The 19,205-nt window shown below is 53.3% G+C and overlaps 1 protein-coding gene and 1 long non-coding RNA gene across 4 annotated transcripts in view; one reads left to right on the top strand and one right to left on the bottom strand.

Moving 5' to 3' along the window:
• Positions 1-3,221: 3,221 nt before the first annotated feature.
• RCC1L (RCC1 like) overlaps positions 3,222-19,205 on the bottom strand; it is a 32,788-nt gene continuing 16,804 nt past the window's right edge. The window contains exons 7-11 of one of the 3 annotated variants that reach the window (XM_067705956.1): positions 17,121-17,302; positions 14,185-14,272; positions 13,174-13,347; positions 10,694-10,779; positions 3,884-4,024 (exon numbers count right to left, since the gene is read on the bottom strand). In XM_067705956.1, the coding sequence (XP_067562057.1) occupies positions 3,947-4,024; positions 10,694-10,779; positions 13,174-13,347; positions 14,185-14,272; positions 17,121-17,302 (608 nt within the window). In that variant the 3' untranslated portion in view covers positions 3,884-3,946. Of the gene's footprint in view, positions 4,025-6,865; positions 7,177-10,693; positions 10,780-13,173; positions 13,348-14,184; positions 14,273-17,120; positions 17,303-19,205 lie in introns of those variants that run through there. The other 2 variants (XM_067705957.1, XM_067705955.1) reach the window with 2 other exon arrangements.
• On the top strand, positions 3,971-17,331 carry LOC137206828 (uncharacterized). Its single transcript, XR_010934840.1, has 6 exons — positions 3,971-4,107; positions 5,075-6,336; positions 7,568-8,042; positions 8,371-8,455; positions 12,224-17,001; positions 17,088-17,331. It is a non-coding gene; the product is annotated as an uncharacterized lncRNA (long non-coding RNA).

Here is a 19,205-nt window from a genome sequence, read left to right as displayed (position 1 = left end):
CAAACCCGTGTCCCCTGCAATGGCAGGCGGATTCCTAACCACTGCGCCACCAGGGAAGCCCCTACTTTTAGTTTTTTAAGGAACCTCCATACTGTTCCCCATAGTGGCTGCACCAATTTACATTCCTACCAACAGTATACGAGGATTTCCTTTCTTCCACATCCTCTCCAGCGTTAATTATTTGTAGAGATTTTGATGCTGGCCATTTTGACCGGGGTGAGATGATACCTTATTGTGGTTTTGATTTGCATTTCTTTAATAATTGGCGATGTTAAGCAGCTGTTCATTGCCTGATGGCCATCTGTATGTCTTCTTTGGAGAAACATCTATCTAGGTCTTCTGCTCATTTTTTGATTGGGTGGTGGTTGTTTTTTTATTATTATTGAGTTGTATGAGCTGTCTGTATATTTTAGCTATTAACCCCGTCAGTCCCATCGTTTGCAAATATCTTCTCCCACTCCGTAGGCTGTCTTTTTGTTTTGCGGATGGTTTCCTTTGCTGTGCAAAAGCTTTTAAGTCTGATGAGGTCTCGTTTGTCAAACAGGGCATTTTCTGATGGGCATGGCTTCATGTCCTCTACTCTCTGGTCTCCTGGCACTTGTGCTGCCACCAGGCTACCAGAGCGATGGCAAGACTAAGCTACTCTACCCTCCAGCCCCGTGGGCCATCCCCGCCCCCACCAGCTACATCTCACCTGTTTGCCTCCTTGGCAAGACAGTGGACTCCTGGTTTGAGGAGGTGAGCACGGTATCTGGATTTATCCTTGTAAATATGACTGCTGAGCACACACCTCAGTGTGGCCCCAAATCTGAGAAAAGACATCTTAGAAGGACTCCAAGCATTGTCTCAGCTCAAGCTTAATCTATCCGGCTGTTGCTCCAGGTTAAATAGCAAGGTTCGTGTGGAAGAAAGGCCGGGATTTCTTGATCAATGCAATCTGAGTCTCTGGGGGTGGCTGGTAATGCATCCTGGGAGACAGAAAGTCAGGTATGGGGCTTTTGGGGGAGGGGATAAGTTTTTGGGGGTCAGTCCTGGGCTGGGCGGGCGCTGGGACGATGGCTGTCTCACAGGGCCGGGCCTGTGCTGGGTGCTGCCCCAAGGTCTGTCTGTACGTCACACCACACGAGGCAGCTCATCAGTTCTGATAAAAAAGAATAGCCCACGAGACAGTTTGAGTCAGTCTTGTTGCCGGTCGGGAGGTGCTGGGACCGGCCGTCACACAGGAGAACAGTGTTGATCTTCACGGACGCAGCCCAAGCTTTTGCCCTGGGCCTGGTTGGCCGGGCGCGTGGCCAGGCCGTCACCTGCTGGGCCAAGTCAGCACCGTTTCGATGTTCTCAGCATCCGACTGTCACACAGAACACAGCAAGTGCATGAGTGTTTGGGCACTTATTATGGGCGACCATCTATTCAGGGGACAAGCGTGGTCATGACAGGATTCTGAGTGTGTCAGGACTGACCTGACGAGAGTGGTGAGCCGCGTCTTCTATTAGCTGATTTAAGGTGTTGCGCACAGTGAGAGCCAGAACCGTTATGAAGTGGCAGCCTGCACGTCTGCCGGAGGCTCAGGGGACGGAAGGCGGAGACCCAAGTGCCTTGGAAGGGGCTGTCCACTCACCCAAACGGCGGTGGAGTCCCTACGCCTTCTCAGGGCTCTGCACTGGCCCCAACATCTGTGAATGGACGGAGTCTGAGTGTGAGAAGAGAGATCACGTCGGAGGTGGCCCATGGTCGCTTCACCCAGGGTGTCATCCATGCACTCGGTAACGTGAGAGGAGCCCGGAGCCTGAAACACTGAGCCTTCACAGGAACAAGATGAGAAATCACAGCAGCTGAGCCAATGGTGTAGCAGGCCTCTGTTAAATGCTGGGAGAGGCTGGGAACAACAGGACCAGAGCTGAGAAGGGACAGGAGCACAGAGGACAGCCATGGGAAGGGCCTGGCAGATGCGCTCCAGCTGGGAACCCCTGTCGCCACAAAGGGCACAGACCCCACTGGGAGACACTGGATTTTGGGGGGTTTTTTAGATTTTTTTTTTTTTTTTATGTGGACCATTTTTAAAGTCTTCATTGACTTTGTTACAATGCTGCATGTTTTATGTTTTGGTTTTTTGGCCATGAGGCATGTGGGATCTTAGCTCCCCGACCAGGGATCTAACCCGCACCCCCTGCATTGGAAGGCGAAGTCTCAACCACTGGACCGCCAGGAAAGTCCCGACACTGGGTTTTAAGACAAATCCAAAGACATCCCTTAATATACCCTGGGTGCTGTGTCCAAGGTGGAAGTAGTTACTGGACCTGAGTCATGGTTGCCACTTGAGGGGACGAGGGGAGGCTAAAAACCATTCCCACCTTCGACAGAGACCCTCCATCACCACCATCCCCCACGGTCCCTGAACATCACTAGGGGGCCCCGGCCTGCCCTTCGGGGACATCACCCTCCTCAAATCAGCATGTGCTTCAAGGCGTGTATCTCCCTGAGGATGGATTACTGCCGTTCACCACTGGGGTGACGTGGTCCTCGGCCCAACTAGAAGCTCCAGGAAGGAAAATGACAGATGGTTTTCAATTTCTGTTTCAAGTTTATGGAAAAACTTTGCTGTAATAAACATAAGAACTGGTCCCCCTACAGAGAAGTGGAGGTGATAGGAGCCCAGGTGAGGGGTCCCAGGGCCGCTGCCCCAGACACCGCCTGGCCGGTTCGAGCTGCCTCAGGTCGCAGCGAGGATGTCGGGTCAGTGACGGCTCCGCTTTAAACCGCCGCGCCCGGCACCATCTGTCCCTCTCCGGCTTTTCCTCCACAGCCCACGCAACCACCTAATGCACTTTGCATTTTGCTTGTCTGTTTTGCCTCCTCGAATGTAAGTGTCATGAGACCTGCTTACAGGGATTCTGTTTGCCACCACGTGACCCAGTGGGATCAACAGTACCTGACAAGTATGGGGTACAACAGTGTTTGTTGAGTGAATGAATAAAAGATGGGGGATGTAGGCAAACCGTGAGTGAGAGCCTGCTTTGTGACATGATTGCCCAGTTGGTTTTATACTTCATCATTTTCTCCCAACTGCACTGTGGGAGCAGACTCTGGTCAGAAAACAAACAGTTTTCAAGTGGGGCTGTCTTCTAGAGTATTCACTGGTTTCTAGTTGGCTCTTTACCAAAAGCCTTGTTTTTGAAAGCTAATCTCTAAATGATCAGGTTAAAATAAAAAGGCCTCTCCAGTTCTTAAAAACGAAAAAGCAGAAAATAGACTTTATTCCAAGAGAGATTTTTAAAAGAAGTTTTTAAAGAAAAAGACAAGTTACACTACTAATGCAAGTGTTTGTCACTGTTTCTGAATTTTCCTTCTCCAAGACTAGTACTCCAGCCAAGCTTTTGCAGGATGTGTTCAGAGCCCTTGGCCCACAAGAATTTGGCCTCGCTCTTCCTCCCGTGGGGGCTTCTCAAGTCTTCTAAGCCAGGCAGTAAGGATGGTTACAAGGCTGCTGAGAGCCATGGGCCCACAGGGTCCTGGGCTGGCGCCCACTGGCATTTCCAGGGAGACCTCCAGTGCAAGGGGTTTCGGCTGGTGTCCCAGCAGCAAGCAGAGACGGCTGAGCGGGCTAAGCTTTCCAAAGACCAGACGTGACACCAGAAGCCGTCGTGTGTTCCCCAGAAGGAGCCAAGATGAGCAGATCATCCTCGCCCTGCCGGGGCCACACACCCCTGGGGCTCGGCCGATAACGGCGGCATCTGTGCTGAGTGCAGCACGTCTCACCCTCGGCAGGAGGGGGGACCCCGTCCCGGAACCTCCGGTCACACCGCTCCGGGCTGCCGGGGAGTGCGGCACACCACACGGAGGGCCCCGACCCTCTCGGGCCCCAACCAGAGCCCCAGCGGCTGCCTCTGCTGTGCAGTCCAAGCGGTCCTGAGGCCGAGGCCTGGCTCGAGCGGGCCGGGGAGGACGTTCAGATGAAGGACCTGGCCAGGGTCACCATGTGGTCCACACCGCACGCCACATCCACAGGCTCCCCAGGCATCGTCACCTGAACAAACAAGAACCAGCACACCGTGAGGAGAGATGGCCTGGCGGTGGCCGATCAAGGGCCTGACCCCGGCTCTGCTCTGGGTAGGTGACCTAACTGCTCTGAGCCTTGGCTCCCTCACCTGGAAATGGGGTGCTTACACCCACCCGGCAGGTCTGCTGGGAAGGGTGATGCACCCACCGTGGGAAGGGCCGTCCTGACTCCCCACCCAGACCCGGGCAGCACCCCCCGAGAGGCCGCTCTGGACACGCGCACGGACCCTGCCTGCACCGTCCTGGGACGTGCACACCCCACAGAGGCCGTTCCCCGTGAGTGTGACTCCCCAGAGGCCAAACCTGCGCTCAAGCCAGCTGTTCAGAGACCCTTCCCAGGGGTCACCAGACAGCTCCCTGGAGCAGCTCCAGAAACCCTCCTGCCCTGCCCTGCCCTGCCCTGCCCTGCCCTGAGGGTCCACTGTGGGAAGGAAGCCTCCCAGCCCAGTGCCTTCACCCGCTCTACACGTCAGCGCCAGACCCAAGCAGGCTGCTCCCAGGTCCTGCGCACCCCGGAGGAGGGGTATTTACTTCGTCTCAGAAGGTGCCAGAGGCCTGGCTGGCAGCCCTGCCGACACTGTCACCCACACTGACATCACTTCATCACAGGCAGGCCCAACCCTCCAGGTGAAGTGCAGGCAGCCTCGTGTGTGTGGAGGCTCCAGCCTGCTGGCCTTGACGGGGACTCACTGCCCCACAGCTGGGCCGTGGAGATGGACCCCCTCCCTCCAAACTCCATGGTGCCCACAACACAGGAGGGATCTCCAGGTGCACACAGCCACCCAGTTCTCCAGGAGAGGGGCACTTTGCTTTCTCCTCTTGTTGTATTATTATAAATGTTATTATTATTATTACTTTGAATAGGTGATAGCCATATGGCTACGATATAAAATGACATTCAGTAGAAAAGAAGAAAAGGTATTAAATACCCTTGGACACCACCCTGTCATCACGTGCCCTGCTCCCCACCTTCCCTCTGAGCTGGAAACTACTTTTAACTGGTTTTTTGTCTTTCCAGAGCTTCTAGACGCAGAAAGCCAGTGCAAGTGTAGTGTCTTCTTCGGGGGCAATTTCTAAGACAGAGCACCTGCACCACCTCCCCCTCAGCCCTGCCAGGACGCCGATGCTGATGCTGCTCTTCTGACCGGATCCGAATCCTGCCGTCCCTCCCCCGGGGCAGCGCTCAGCGGGGCAGCGTGACAGCTGCAGAGGGATCTGTAACAGCCTGCGGAGTTTACTGAGCTTCAGAGAGAAAGGCCTCGTCCAGATGGCCTGCCCTAAAAGCCCAGAGGCAGCAACATCAACCGTTCAGAGACAAGTCCATTAGGGTCTCCCGGCCACAAGGCAAACGGATGCTAGCAACCAAGTCGTGCTACTCACCCGTCCCTAAACAAACGCCTTCAGCAAAACCTGTTACAGAAATCACTGAACAAACATGCGGCGGCTCATCGCAAAGGCCCAGAGCTGCAGAAAGCGTTCGAGGCTGGCCACAGAAGCAGAAGAAAACATGCTGCCTGGGGTGACCAGGCCAGGTGAGCTCCTAGCAACCTCCCCGGGCCACGAGAGCACCTTTATTGACCTTCCCCAGGAAAGGGCCGCTCTCCGCGCTGACCTGCGGCCGAGCTGTCACACTGGGGCACCTCTGTCCTTGTTCCCCAAGGGCTGTGACCGTCAGAACCCAAAGCAGAGGGAGCCACCTCACCTTGGCTGGCTCGCCGGGACGATGGTCACGGCTGACGCTGGCCCCAGGAGCCTCTCTGGGGAGCAGCAGGTGGCTCCCGGGGCCCCAGCTCCCCCCGGCCAACTGCCTCTCACTGTCAGCCTCTGAACTGAGTCCAAGAGAAGGCTGCCCTCAGCCACGTTTTATTTGTGGCCTCATCAGGGTTAAAAGGAGTTTCTATTCTAAACCAATTTATACTCAAATTGTTGCAAAGGCAAACAGTTCCAGAAAACGAACCATATTTGGCCTGAGTGACTCTGAAAAGTTTGAGCAGAATCAGTGTAGGAACAGCTCTCTGCACGAGGACAAGTTCCCAAGACACACACCCACCAGGTGAAGGGCAGAGGAAGGCAGAGAGGAGCGCTGGACCAGCTGTGATCCGGCCACCAGACTTGCCGTGTCCCCACTCGGCTGTACCCGGGATGCCCTGACCCGCGCCCAGAAGCCAGGCCACACCCGGGAGGGGAGCCGGCTCAGCCTGCGAGGAGGCCCAGCCCCTGCGGCGTGCCCTCCCCTGGGGCGTCAGAACTGCCGGGGCCTGTGGCTCCTGAAGCAGCCAGGTAAGAAAGAGGCCCAGGAAGCAGAGGGTTCCCAGCTTGTGCTCCAACCCAAGCCCCACCAGAGAGGCGCACGGCGAGGGGGAAGCGTAGTCTGCGCTCAGAGCACCGAGGTCACGTCGCAGCCCACCCACTGCGTGGCTGAGAGACTGGGCCAGCGGCTTCGAATCCTGAGGTCAGTGTGCACGGGGGCAGGCTGGGGGGCAGCCCAACCTTCACAGGCTGTTCTGAGGATTAGAGAGATGGTGCAAAGCACCGGCCCCCGGGACAGCTCCTGGCCCTGAGAATGGCGGTCATGTGCGATGGAAAGTTAGGGCCTGGGTGGGGGTGGGGGTGGGGGTGGCACCGCTCGAAAGCTCTCCCCAGTGTCCTGTTCCCAGGCCCGCAGGGCTGCCATCGGGCAGAGGGTCCCCACCTCCACCTCGCCCTCCCTCCACCGCGGGGACTCCAGGGGAACCCAGCTCAGGCCCTCAAAGAGGAGGGGGACCATGGTGACGTCTTAAAGTCAGAAATTCTCAGTCTGATTCTTGGCTCCACTTTTTTTAAAATATATATCTTTATTTATTTTTGGCTGTGTTGGGTCTTTGTTGCTGCACACGGGCTTTCTCTAGTCGTGGCGAGCGGGGCCTACTCTTCCTTGCAGTGCGCAGGCTTCTCATTGTGGTGGCTTCTCTTGTTGTGGAGCACGGGCTCTAGGTGCACGGGTTTCAGTAGTTGTGGCACATGAGCTCAGTAGTTGTGGCTCGTGGGCTCTAGAGCACAGGCTCAGTAGTTGTGGCCCATGGGCTTAGTTGCTCCGCAGCATGTGGGATCTTCCTGAACCAGGGCTCGAACCCATGTCCCCTGCATGGGCAGGCAGATTCTTAACCACTGAGCCACCAGGGAAGTCCTCCGCTTCTTACTAGGTGTGTGACCTTAGAGAAATCACTGAACCTCTCTGAGCTCTGAGCATCAATGTGGAGGAGGAAAACCTCCTGGACAGCTTCCGGAAGGAGAGGTTTCAATCAGGTGACTCAGATGTCACTTCCTAGGCCTACGAATCATCAGAAAAGCCCAGGCTCTGTAAGGAAGTCTAAGAATAACTAGTTAATAGCACTGTAGGACCTACAAATATGGCTTTACTCTTTTTTTCTTTCTTGGAATACTTTTTAAATGATGTAACATATCCCCTACTTAAGATTAGTAAGAAAATAGTGTTTAAAGAATAAAAATCACCTGCAATTTTTTTTTTAAGCAACAACAGAACAGACTGGAGAAAGGTCCAACTACCCAACAAGAGACTAACCTTTAAGGAATCCAACCTAGTTGATTGAAAACCTGGTTCCTGTCACCACCACCCTCCCAGAGCCCCAGCCTCGCATCTTGGAGCCGGCATGGACCTCAGCACCACGCTCCCAACCCCGACCAAAAGGTGACACGGGGGGCGAAGGAGCTCTACAGACACACAAGGGGAGACAATGGTGTGGGGCATGAAAGCAGCCGTCACAGGAACAGACCTGAGTGACCTTTCCCTGATGGCATGGAGGCCGGGAACAACACTTCAGAGGGACGTTCGGCGCAGGGGTCCGGCTTGAACAACGGGGCATCCACCCCCAGGCCTGGCACTCCACCACAGAGGCCAAGCCTGGCCCGGCCACTTGGACAACGAAAACGCTCTCAAACCTGATTTCACAGCTGATCTTCGCTCTAATTGGGAGGACACGAGGCAGGTGGGGAGCCCCTAGTCACAACGGTCATTCATTCAAAACCCACTTGCTTGGCCATTTCCCCAGCTGCCCCTCAGAAGGAAGTCCCTTGCGGGGGGAGGGGGGCTGTTAAGAGAGGGCTGCGAGTGGCTCCCAAGAGAAGCAGCAGGATTCTAACTGCTCCGTATCCCTGAGCTGCCGGCCACGGTCCAGCCGCCGCCATCCCCTTCCTCACCTGGGGTGGGGTCCCCGGGAACAAGCGGGTCAGCACCGGCCAGGCTGGGGACAGCTCTGGGCCACAGCCATTTCTTTCTAACAAGTTTAAAGTCTCCCTTTTGACCTGTTCTCTTAGAGAAAGCACCGGAGTCAGGGCCTGCCGAGCGCAGGGGAGCCAGCAGCCAGGGGGAGCTGAGAGAAAGAGCCCCTAAAACACCACAGTGAGTGCCTTGAAACACTGACCGATAAATCCTTTCTACCTTCCTTCCTTCCTTCCTTTCTTTCTCCATCTCCCTCTCCCTCTCCCTCTCTCTCCTTCCCTCCGCCTCCCCCTCCCTCTCCCTCCCCACTTCCCTCCCCCTCCCTCTCTCCGCCTCTCCCCCCCTCTCTCCCCTTCCCTCTCTCTCTCCCTCTCTCTGCCTCTCCCCCTGCTCTCTCTCTCCCCCTCTCCCTCCCCTCTCTCTCTCTGCCTCTCCCCTCCCTCTCTCTCCTTCCCTTTCCTCCCTCGCTCCCTTCCCTTTCCCCTTTCCTCCCTCGCTCCCTTCCCTTTCCTCCTTCCCTTTCCTCTCTCTGCCTCTCCCCCTCCCTCCCCCTCTCCACTTCCCTCTCCTCCCCCCTCCCTCCCTCTCTCCCCCTCTCCCCTTCCCTCTCTCTCCCCTCTCCCTACCTCTCCCCCTCCCTCCCTCTCCCTCTCGCTCCCTCCCTCCGCCTCTCCCCCTCCCTCACTCCCTTCCCTTTCCTCTCTCCTTCCCTCTCCCCTCCCCTTCCCTCACTCTCTCTGCCTCTCCCCCTGCTCTCTCTCTCCCCCTCCCTCCCTCTCCCCTTCCCTCTCCCTCCCTCTCCCCCTCCCTCTCTCCACTTCCCTCTCCCCTCCCCTCTCTCCCTCCCTCTCTCCTTCCCTCTCCTCCCCTCTCTCCCTCCCTCTCTCCACTTCCCTCTCTCTCCCTCCCCCTCTCCACCTCTCCTCTTCCCTCCCTCTCCCTCTCTCTCCTTCCCTCTCCCCCTCTCCCCTCTCTCCCTCCCTCTCTCCGCCTCTCCCCTTCCCTCTCCCCACCTCTCCCCTCCCTCTCTCCGCCTCTCCCTCCATCTCTCCCCCCTCCTCTCCCTCCCTCTCTCCTCCTTCTTTCCTCTTTCCTTTCTCCTCCTTACCTCCTTCCTTTCTTTCATTCCTTCTTTCTGTTCTTCTTTCTTTCCTTTCTCTCTCTCCTCCTTACCTCCTTCCTTCCTTCCTTTCTTTCCTTCTTTCTTTCTTTCTGTTCTTCTTTCTTTCTTTCCTTCTTTCTCTGTCTCTCTTCCTCCCTCCCCCTCTCTCTTTCTCCTCCTTCCTTCCTTTATGGCTGCGTTGGGTCTTCGTTGCTGCACATGGGCTTTCTCTAGTTGCAGCGAGCAGGGGCTACTCTTCGTTGCAGTGCGCAGGCTTCTCATTGTGGTGGCTTCCCTCATTGCGGAGCATGGGCTCTAGGTGCGTGGGCTTCAGTAGTTGTGGCACGCAGGGTCAGTAGTTGTGGTTCATGTGTTCTAGAGTGCAGGCTCAGTAGTTGTGGCACACGGGCTTAGTTGCTCTGCGGCATGTGGGATCTTCCCGACCAGGGCACGAACCCGTGTCCCATGCTTTGGCAGGCAGATTCTTAACCACTGCGCCACCAGGTAAGTCCCCCTTATTATTTTTTTTTATTACATATTTCTTTTGCACTTTTACGTGTGTTTTTTAAAAAATGCTTTACACAACCTCAAAACACGTTAAAACCTAACCTTCAAAGAAAACACTTAGGCACGTACACACACGCGAACACACGCAAGTGCACACACAGGCGTTCACGCACACAAGCGCCTGCTCCTGTACACAGAGCCTGTCTCTGGAAGGGAACGATGAAGCCAGAACCAGTGGCTGCCTCTGGGACAAGAGACGGGAGACTTACCTTTCATAATACATTTTGTACCACGTCCATATGTTCTGTACTCAAAAAAATAAATAGCCTCTTTTTTTCCTGAAGAACTTAAAGAACTGACTTAGTAAACGACACTAAGATAGACTACAACTTAAGAAGGAACCCTCTTCCCCTTTAATTCTGAAATGAGCCTTTTTGTGTAACTGCATCCTCCCCTCAGAAGAGCCTTCATGTTTCACTCTGACGGCTGTGGTAAGGCACTCTGAACATTAAACATCCCGCTTTCTTTTAAATCCGCTGTAAAATAGTCCTCTCCACTGGCCTCTGTAAACAGCTCCTGGCACGTCAACTTCTTCATCTCAACCCTCTCCCTCTCGGAGCCCCGAGGCACCCGGCCTGCAGCTCGCTCCTCCCTGAGGCACCCGTGTGCCCGAGGCCAGCCTCCAAGGAGGCTTCTTACAGGCACCACAGGGACTGGAAGCCCGGGGACCCTGTGCCGGCCGGGCTGCTGCATCAGGTGAGTGTGCTCTGCAGGCACGCCGCCCTCACGCCCGCCCGGCCCAGCCTTACCCTCCACGGGAAGTACTGGTCTTCCAGGCGACCGATTCCCAGGCACCCTCGGATGTTCTTGCCCCACACAAACAGCTCTCCTCTGTCTGCAAATAAAGAAAAACGGCTTGGTTGGGGCTTGAGGCCAAGGGCAAGTCTCCAAGAGGAGGAAGGGTCATGAGAATAGGCTTTCTAGAACCAGGTACAAAAAGATCGAAGTTAAACTTCAATTTCTCCCAGGCATTAATGCTTTCCCATACCAAAAACATGTCCCGGCCCAGAGTCATGCTGTGTCCCTCTCATGGGAGATGAACACATGCCTGGAGGTGGGCCCAGGGGCTCCTGTACACGGCCCGGGCCCGCTCTGTGCGGCCCTTACACACACACCCTCATCGCCCACTTATGTCTAACCAAACCCTGCCCTCCACAAATCCTGAAATCTCAGCATCCTCAAATCCTGGTCACGCCCTGACAGAGTGAGAAGTAGGACAATTTGTCATTTCTTGTCTGGGTCTCCACATTTCAGGAGCATTTGGTCAAGTGACACACGGTGACTGGGTGCCTCTTTGGGTCGAGTGTACATCTGTGTGCTAGGAGCTGGGACAGCATGGGGACCGACACGCATGTTCCTGTCCTCACAGGGCTGGAGCTAGTTGAAGAGCGAAAACTAAACAAATGATTAAACCAACAAATGCATGTTTTCAAATTGTAAACAGTGCCATGAAGGAAAAGGACAGTCAGGGTGCTGGAGGGGCAGGCCAGGAGGCTGAGTCCAGACTGGGGCTCTGGGAACGCCAGCTCCAGGATGGACCCTCAGGCTGGGCAGGGCCCTCAGTGCAGACTTCCGTCCACACCAGCCGGGGGCAACCTCGGCGCAGAGGCCCCATTTACCAGCCCCCTCTGGCAGAGGCGCTGGTCATGGAAGAAGGGAAGACATGGGGGAGCCGGCACTGACACAACCGGCTGATGAAGTAAGGATCCTTCTGGGATAGAAGGCCTCTGGTCCTGCTGCCGTCCGTGGTCTTCCACCTCAGAGGTCGTGTTTAACAGAACAATTCAGTCTGGCCCCCAACATGTTAGCAGACCTCAGGGCAAACCAGAGGAAGCCAGGCTCTGAGGCTCCCCCTACTGAGGCTCTGAGGCTCCCCCTACTGAGGGACAGTCACTGGCACTTGGAGGGTGGCTGTTGGGTCTTGGGGGAAATCTAGGTAGGATTTCATTCCAGTGTGACCCCAAATGGCCGCATGGCACGACAGCAGACAAAGCAATCTACCCTAGTCAAAGGCTTCGTCCGGGTTTCTAAGTACATGACTTTGCATGTAGTTTAAGCCTTAAACATTGGGGAAATAGGTTACTGTTACCTCCAGAATTCGCCCACGCTGACTCTATCTGCTACATCAAAATAGCTTTAAAACGCCAACGTGACACAGACGCACTTGCAGATGAAGGTGGCTGACCCTGCGTGAGGGGTGTGAGGGGTCCTCCACCGCGGGCGCCACTGCTGCCACCCAGTGCCTCAGCGCACAGACAACACTCCCCCCACCTCCACAGCGGCCCACGCTGCAGCTGCTGCCGCTCAAGCCCCAAACCCTGAGACGCAGACACTGACTGAACGGCAGCGAGGACTCTGCAACAGCGTGCTCGCCTGCAGCAGTCCTCACAGCAGCGCGAGGCCGGGGAACACAGAGGAGGACCACCCAAACTGCCTGTCCCGGCCCAGATGTTTCCAAAGGAAACAACAGCTTGCCGTGAGATAAAACGGTCTTTAAATTGCAAGGAAAAAGTGAATTTACTTGAGAATCACAAAATGAAATTTAGTTCCGTCTTACTATTCAAGTCAACTAACGAGGAGCAAATTGAGCCGACAGCCGCGGCGGGGGGATGAGAGCTGTAATCAAGAAGCGCAGACACGCGGGAGGGCTGCAGAGTAACTTTGTGTGTCGTGGCTTTGTAACTGGGCAACCCTCTGAGAAAACCTCCATTTCAGCCCCCCTTCGATCACTCCCCCCAGCACTTTGGAGAAACCGGGCACATCTACCCTGTCAAAACCACAGGACGGTCTTATAAATACGCCTCTTGCCACCCCACGCTCCTGGCTCGGATGAGGGTCGGGCTTGGCCAGGGACCGGGATGAAGCCCCCCACGCTCATTTCCTCCTCACCCACCGCAATGTACCAAACCTCCGCGGGTCTCCCCCAGCAGCCCGGCCCACTCGAGGGTCCCCTCTCCCACCACCGACTGCGTCCACTTGAGAAAAGTCACTGCAACGCCAGCCTAACCACAAACCAAATGAACTGAAAACACACCTCCCGGGTGAAAAGGAGACACACATTAGACCACCTCAAGCCAGACAACTTCTGGATTAGCTGCTCTCTAATTATCCACACAAGGGTGCCACTCCACTGGATGGATGGAAACTGAGAGCAGCCCAGGGTTTGGGGCTGAACCTGAGAGGGTGAAGCTCGGTACGGCCTTGGGGCCACACGGGCTTGGTCACTTACTGGTGAGGGCGGCGAAGTGGCTGAGTCCACAGCAAATGCGGGAAACCTGGACTCCTGGATTGAACTCCGTCAAGCCAAAGAGAGTGGGTGGAATCATTTCTGGAAGGGCAGTTTCCATGAGGTTTGGTCCTTTCCCAAGAATTCCATAGCCCCAGACGAAAACATGTCCTTCTCCTGGATTACAGGAAAAACAACGGTCAGGAAGTCAAACCAAGTGCAGCCCTCCCTCGCTAGAAATTCAAACCGCACCACCAAGATGCATTATATCCACATGAACTTTTTTTTCCCCTCTTCTTGCTTGGCAAGAACATGTTGATATTTAAAATAATGTTTCTTTTCTCCTCTTTCAAATTCTTGCTTGTGGAGTGTGTCTAGCCAGCTAACCAATCTCACAATACAAATGTCCTACATCTTGAGTGTGCTGGACGGGGCCACTCCATAAATCAGCCACAACCCCCACGTGAACATAGGAGAGCCTTAGAACGGCAGCTTTTCCTAACAGCGCTATGTCTCACATGAATCAGAGACCAAGCCAAGTACACACACAACTTCTGGCTAGATTCTAAAATTCGTAATGATTTTCAGGTCATAAAAAGTTTACTACTCATCAGTGGTGCCAGACGTTTAATCCCAGGGGCTTGGCTCCCAGTACCTGAACCCTAAGGCTCTTCTCCTATGTGCCCGTGGCTCTTAGCACGGCCTTTCTGGAGAAGGCAGTCCTGGGGGCTTTGGCCCAGGCTTCGGGAGGGAGCAGTACTTCATCCTCCACTCCAGAGGTTTGCGATAGTTACTCAGCTCTATGCTGGCTGTTCGTCAACCTATAAATCATGGCTGTTATCCTTCTGTCAGGAATGTCACCCTCACCCTCTATTAACTGAACTAAACTAACTAGATCTTCCCACAACCGTGCTCCCCGCACTGAAAACCACAGCCTGAATCCAGCGGACACCAACCCTTCCTCACCCAAGCCACCCACAGCTTCCCAGCAAACTGCCTGCGAGAGGGTCTCACCGTTTAGTACAGCACAGCCTGTGCCCCCACTCGCAGCCTGCTTCACCCGCCCGACTCCTGAGAAGGGCAGGCACCGGGGGACGTTCACCTGAATCAAAGGAAGGGACCACACTGCTAGGAAGACAAACCAGCGAGAACTTGGAAATACTGTTTCACGTACAGAGTAGGTAAGTCCCGGTTCATTCATTCCCTCCCCATATATCTCCTGAACATCGTACACATGCTAAGCTTCTAACTGCATGCTGGGAAGATGACAGGCAGCAGGAGAAGCAGTCCCGCTCTCAGACTGTAGTCCAATGGGGGAGGCAGATGTCAGCCAAACCTAACACGGGATGAATCTGTGCTGAATGCAATGAAGGAGAGTACAGGGGTCCCTGGCGTGAGTGTCAGGGGACCTGATCTGGTGTGCGGGGAGGGGCAATCAGGAGTACGCGGGCCAGGGGAGAAGAGAAGGAAATCCTGAGGCAGCGAGATGGACGTGCAAAGGGAGCAAGGTGAGTGTGGCCCGTTCAGGAGCTTACACAAGGTCAGAGTGGTTGACGCAGGGGCACAAGGGGGAGTATCTGTAAGATGCCGGTGGGCAGAAGGGAAACCAGATCACGCAGGACGTTGTTGATCATGGCAAGGGTTTGGTCTCTATCCTAAGCACAACAGGGAGGTAGTAAGGGAGAGGGACGTGATTTCTAGAGGGAAACGTGAGTGGACGTGGGTAACAAGGGAGAAGGGCCAGGATGCCGGGCTGAGCATGAACTCACTCCGGGATGCACTGAACTGCGGTGCCTAGAGACGGCCGTGGCACTTCTGCTCAGAGTGACAGACGGAGGCTCACGGCTTGGGAGAACGAAATGTGGCCAACTTAGCTGTCCAGCAGGATTTGGTCTTGGCACCCCTACTGAGAAATAACTTTGCAAGACAGATTTTAAGTGCTTCTGTGACAGCCATGAATCTTTTCAGTCACTTGCAAATGGAGACAGCTGGAGGGTAGCAATCCCTCAGATGACTCCAAGGGAATAAAGGGGCTTCACTGATCCGAGATGGCCTGGTGTCTGCCGCCCGGCTCTCACAGCTTCTCTACCCAACTGGGCTCTGGCACAGGGCCCTCGGCAAAGGCTGAGAAACCCTCCAGCAAAGAGCCACTGGAAACGCACCACTGTTGTCACTGACAGGATGAGGCTCGGACCACGTAAAGAATCATGGATGCGGTGGGCTGCTTCCAAAACAAGTGACCCGTCTGTGCTAGTCACACCGTGGATAATCTGTGCCCTTGTGTGTGGGAGTTAGGCCTAGCGACTTGCTTCTAAAGAACAGAATTCCAGCAAACGTGGCGGAAGGCACTGCCAAGATGAACTTACGAGGCACTGGCTTCCGTCTCACCGACACGCGCTCTCGCCCTCTCATTGGCTCACTCGGCCGAAGCCACGCTGTGAGCCACCACTTGGAGAAGCCTGCATGGCAAGGAGCCGAGGAAGGCTTGGACAACCACTGTGAGCTGGCCAAGCGCCAGCGAAGACCTGGGGCCCCAGGGCCAACAGTCCACGAGGACCTACACCCTGCTGCCAACAACCAGAACGGGCCCGGAGGCAGGGCCTTCCCAAGGTGAACCCCAAGGTGACACCAGCCTTTGAGAGACTCAGAGCCAGAGACCCAGCTAAGCCACCCCTAGGTTCCTGACCCACAGAAACGGTGAGACAATAAATGCGTGCTGTTTTAAGCCGCTACGTGTTGGGGTCCTCTGTCATGCAGCACAGATAATGATGACATGACCCTAGATCTGCCCTCACAGGAAGGCCGTGGGAGACACTGATCTCAGGCCTTGCTATCCGGAAGGCCAGGCCCTCTTCTATTTGCTGTTTATCTTATGGAAACAATGAATCACTTCAATGACCACGTTTTCGTCTCTGTTTTGGCTACTAGAGAGCTCAGAGCCAAATCTGCAGCCACTTCAAGCTACTGTGTCAGACCGCAGAGGATGAACTGTTTCATCCAGTTAGCTGATCTTATCCATTTGCGCATATCTCTTTATCTATTAATATATATTTCAAACCCTTCTGTATGTTGTCAGAAGCTTGATGACATTCAGTCCTTATCACTTAGAGATCCATGCTGACTTATGGATATGATGTCTAGGATTTGCTTCAGAATAACGCAGGACAGAGAAGCAGATGGAATTACAGATGCAGCGAGATTGGCCATTAGGTGTATGGGGCTCTTTGGAGAGCAGGGTGGGGAGGGTGAATGAAGATGTTCTAGAATTAGTGGGGACAGTTGCATAACCTTGAGAATATACTAAAAACCACTAAGTCACACAATTTAAAACAGTAAATTACCTATTTTTTTGAACGGGCCATTAGTTGGTAATTGTTGAACACGGATGATGGATACACAGATTAATTATGCAGTGAGGTCTACTTTTGCTTACGTTTGGAATTTTCCTTAATAAAACGTTGAAAGCCCTACTGTACTGTACTGACGGTGTGACAGAGAGAGGCCAGCAGCAGGACTGCCAATGCCCTACTGCATGATCTAGGGGCCGCACAGGTGTCTTCACCAAGGTGCACACCTCAGATCTGTATATTTGGGGGTACACACACTAGACGGCAACTAGAGGCCGACTGTGACATCACAGGACCTTATGTAAACAGCCTCACATCCCTTTCAGAACAAGACAGGGCATGCAGACATACCTAAACTACTGCTCTAAACCAGGACTATCTCATCGAAGTATTGATAATGATGGCTTTTGCATCTAAGCTTTCTTTCCAGGCTCCAATGAGATTGCCAAGAACTCGGCCCCTTGAAGAGGCAGCCGTAGCACAGGTGAGGCCTACACGGCACTCTATACATCACCCCTTCGTGAAGGATCTCTTCTAAACATCCTTAACATTCTATCTCCAAACCCCCAGCCCCAGGCTGCAGAGGACCTCGTGGGGTCTTACCTGTGTGGAGTCCGTGACAGAGGCCAGCTGCAGGTACTCAGAGTTCCCCCACCCGAAGAGGCTGCCATCGACCGACACAGCCAGGCAGCAGTCCCCGTAGGTGGCCACCTGGACAACGTTCACTCCGGCAAGGTCTCCAGCCAGCTTGGTGGGTGCGCTGGTGATATTGTAGTGACCCAGACCTGGAACAATGGAAAACTGTGTTACTTACTTTTAATTGTTTATTCTTTTAACAAACACTTGCATTGACCTACTATGTGTCAAACACGGTCTTAAGCACTTTGCAAACATCAACTCAAAATCCTAATCTGTTATTCTACATGCTGTACAACTTCCTTCTCCATGTTCTCTCAGAAAAGGAAAAACCATCATAGTAATTGTTTACTTTTAAAACCCTTGATGGGACTTCCCTGGTGTTCCAGTGGTTAAGAATCTACGCTCCTAATGCAGGGGGCCAGGGTTTGATCCCTGGTCAGGGAACGAAGATCCCACATGCCACAACTAAAAGATCCCGCGTGCAGCAACGAAGATCCCTCGTGCCGCAACTAAGACCCGGCACAGCCAAAATAAATAAATAAATAGAATTTCAATAAATAAACAAACAAATAAATAAAACCCTTGATATTTTCTAAGTCTGATTCAAGTTACATACCTTTTCAGGATGAAACACCCACACACAATGAACCTATCAGACCTTGTATATTACATACAGGCACACCTCGTTCTATTGCACTTCACAGATACTGCATTTTTTACAAATTGAAGGTTTGTGGCAACCCTGTATTGTCAAATGATGGTTGGCACTTGGGAGGCAGTATTTTTTAATTAAGATACGTACATTTTTTTAGACATAATGCTATTGCACACTTAATAGACTACAGTGTAGTGTAAACATAACTTCCATAAGCACTGGGAAACCAAAGTTACAACAAGCAATTCCTAATGCACTGCTGGGCTTGCTAGAACATAAAAGAAATCTCTAAGAGCCCATCCCACCTCAGCCCCACACCCCACACCATCCCCCAACTACAACAAATCAAAACTGGCAAACTGGTGTGGTACACAGTGACCAGAGGAAAAGACGGGGCTTGCCCAGAGGACAAATGTCACCATCAGCACTGCAATGGAGAGTAACCCCTGGGCAGCAGACCAAGGTAGAACCCTGAACCACAGACTCGTGCTTGTACCAGGCTTTCTCAAAGGAGCCCAAAGCAGTGTCAGACTGGCAGCACCCCTCAGCAACAGGCAAAAAGCCTGTTATTATGTACTCCATATATAATAAAAAAGATTTTTAAAAAGTAATTCAAAATGTTGAAGGGTTATGAAAGAAATAGGATGCTGAGATAGAAACTGCTTTAGACAGAATGGTCAGGGGAGCCTTCACTGAAGAGACAACCTCAAGCTGAGGCCTACAGGATGAAAAGGAGAGCACAAAAGAGCATTCTAGGCTACAGGAACAGCATGTACAAAGGCACGGTGGCAGCACAAAGGAGGACAGGCTCAAGAACAGGCTGCAGGGGGCTCGTGGGGCTGGACTCAGAGCCTGGCAAGCAAGGGCAGTGGGGCCATGTGACAGTGGAGCTTCTGGAATGGCACCAGGAAACTGTTAACCACAGTTATCTCCAGCGAGTGGGACTTTCACTTTTCACCATATTCCTTGGTCTATGCTATCAAAATGTATCAACAATTTCATTCTTTTCATGAAAAGCTGATTTTTAAAAGTTACCCACACCAAGATTTTAGAAAATAAAAAGAAGCTTCCACTTTATAGATAAAAAAAGGCACATTTTAAAAACTGGCATTGTAATTAAATTAGGACACTTAAATTGACAATACTCACTGCTAGAGAGGCTATGATTAAATTGCTACTTCTATACATTGCTGATGGCAATATAAACTAGTAAAACTTTTGGAAAGCAATTTAACAACACATTCTGAAAACAATAAAAATATTCTAATCCTCTGACCCACTCCTGGGAATTTATCTAGGGCAACACTCCAAATGAAAGGAAAAGCTAGATAGATGTCTATACATGACAAATGTCATATCTCCAATGGCTACTGCAGCCCCCAAAAAGTATGCCT

The sequence above is a fragment of the Pseudorca crassidens genome, chromosome 15 (genome assembly GCF_039906515.1).
Source record: "Pseudorca crassidens isolate mPseCra1 chromosome 15, mPseCra1.hap1, whole genome shotgun sequence".
Lineage (NCBI taxonomy): Eukaryota > Metazoa > Chordata > Mammalia > Artiodactyla > Delphinidae > Pseudorca > Pseudorca crassidens.
This window is presented reverse-complemented; position numbering and strand designations above follow the sequence as displayed.